The sequence below is a fragment of the Octopus bimaculoides genome, chromosome 1, assembly GCF_001194135.2.
Source record: "Octopus bimaculoides isolate UCB-OBI-ISO-001 chromosome 1, ASM119413v2, whole genome shotgun sequence".
NCBI classification, from domain to species: domain Eukaryota; kingdom Metazoa; phylum Mollusca; class Cephalopoda; order Octopoda; family Octopodidae; genus Octopus; species Octopus bimaculoides.
The window spans coordinates 132,323,041-132,325,451 of NC_068981.1; the positions used below are offsets into that span (position 1 = coordinate 132,323,041).

The 2,411-nt window shown below is 33.2% G+C and overlaps 1 protein-coding gene across 3 annotated transcripts in view; it reads left to right on the forward strand.

The window, feature by feature from the left end:
- LOC106881506 (formin-like protein 3) overlaps positions 1–2,411 on the forward strand; it is a 78,721-nt gene that overhangs the window by 55,960 nt on the left and 20,350 nt on the right. For all 3 annotated transcript variants that reach the window (XM_052970744.1, XM_014931916.2, XM_014931918.2), the window contains exons 13-14: positions 1,024–1,092; positions 2,013–2,157. In XM_052970744.1, the coding sequence (XP_052826704.1) occupies positions 1,024–1,092; positions 2,013–2,157 (214 nt within the window). The remainder of the gene's footprint in view (positions 1–1,023; positions 1,093–2,012; positions 2,158–2,411) is intronic.

The following is a 2,411-nucleotide window of genomic DNA, read 5'->3' on the forward strand; positions in this document are numbered from 1 at the left end:
AAGCCCGTCGTACATATATATATATATATATAAATATATATATATATATATATATATATATATATTTATATATTTATATAAGGGCATTACTACGCAAGAATGCCTCATGCTATGAGGGACTACTAAGGTCAAACTACCATAATAAACACATTTTTACCGAAGGCGAGGAAATGCTGTACACTTTGATTAATATGCCCACTCTACTGACAAATATGAGTGCATGTTTTCCTGATTTATAGATTCTTTGATAGCTATAAGTGTGGAGGTGTGGATTGGAGTGAAAGCATTTGAAGAGGCCAGGATAATGCATGTAAGACACAAAAGCGATCTAAAGAAGAATGTTACAACCGAGAAGGGGAATGACAATGACCTTTTTGTGTGCACAGTCTGTGACAGACCATGCCTTTCTTTTGCTGGGTTCGAATCTCATCTGCGAACCCATGGAAAACAAACCTCCACCAACTATTTTGCTTATATGTCTGTGCACACCTTTGAATGTAGTGTATGCCAGAAGGTTTGCAAATCTAACGGAGGCGTCAAAAGACATTTTAAAATCCTCTAAGATCAGAACTTATCTGCAGCTCTTGGTGGTCCAAATCGGATGTGCAATCTGTGTGGCTGTCTTTTCAGAACATTGTCTGGTTTAAAAAGCCACATCAGATACCATGGTGGTTCTAAGGTGTAGGTACAGGAGGTGGTCAAACAAACTCTGCATAAGGAATAGACAACCACCATATATATGTATATATATATATATCAACCCATGCTAGCATGGAAAGCGGACGTTAAATGATGATGATGATGATGATATATATATATATATATATATATATATATATATAGAGAGAGAGAGAGAGAGAGAGAAATAATAGTGCAAACTCAATGCAAATTTGTAATATTTCACAGAGAAAATATTAAATATATAAACAACAATTTTTCACCTATGTTCATGTATATATATATCTATGATGTGTGTATGTATATGTATATATAATTTTTTGACCCTCTCTCTGCTTTTTTTAGGCCAGTAAAAAATCAAAAGATTATCAAGAAAGAGTCTTTGAATTACAAGAAAAAATGGAAACATTAATGGTGAGCACAAAATGTATATTTGGTATATTCAATAACTGCCGTTGTTAGAAAGGAAAGAATTATATCCTTCTTTAAAGAATATATGTTTCAGTACCTTGAAAACTGGAATAATCTCTTGTACTCTGCCTTAACATTCCAAAAGTGAATAACTGGTGGGTTATCACTTTTGGGGAGCTTTTCCAGTAATGCTTTGTTTAAAACATTTATTCTCTGAAGCCTGTTGTGCATACAGATATATGTGCATTCAGATTACTCAGTGAAATGTAATATTTATTGATTCACTTTGTTTTGAATTAATTAAGCATTATCTTCTAGGTTCAAAATTTCAATAATGTGATTTTGTTTAGTTTTAGAATGACATTGTAAGATAGGTGTGAGTGGCTGGATTTGGTCACTTTGAACATAAAACAGGTAGATTTTTTGGGACTGATACAGTCAGTTTAAATGTTTAACGGTAAACTCAGATCAATGAAATAAGACTTCTTGTACAAAATGTCATCTCCTGGTGGTTGAAATAAAAGGAAAATATGCATAGAATTTGTTTCAATAAATATATGCTATCAAATTCATTTTAGATTGATTTAGTAAATATATAAATTAGAGCTTATTTTTTTGTGATGCCCTAGCATGGAGACAGTCCAATGACTGAAACAAGTAAAAGAAGGAACTTTCAAATTAAAGAATAAAGATATGAACCATTAATTCAAGAAGGTGTTTTATTGCATTCCAAGTTCCATTAACACAATGCTAAAGAGCAACACAGATTAAGTCTATTTATCTTTCTCTGGTAGTGTAGATTTTAGAAGAGAGATCACAGGTGTGAAATACATACTTAGTTCTTTGATATCTGTCTTGTGATAAGTTTTCTTATTTTTTTACCTGTTCTTAATTTATCTTATAAATTTTCATTGAAATCTTAGCAATTATACGAAGAAAAAACTGGACAACTTGCAGGCAAAAATATAATTGCAGATGTATTGCGTTCTGTGGAATCCCCAGAGTTTACACCAGTGCGTCGAGATAGCTCTGCTTCAGTTACTTCAGCAGTAACAAATGTTATTCCTGGTAATTATATGTTTTTTTTTCAAATATATGGTTATCAGCTGCTCTCCTAGGTCTTTTTCTCTCCCACTCTCTCTCTGAGTGGTTGGCGTTAGGAAGGGCATCCAGCTGTAGAAACTCTGCCAAATTAGATTGGAGCCTGGTGTTGCCATCCGGTTTCACCAGTCCTCAGTCAAATCGTCCAACCCATGCTAGCATGGAAGGCAGACGTTAAACGATGATGATGATGATGATATATATATATATATATATATATA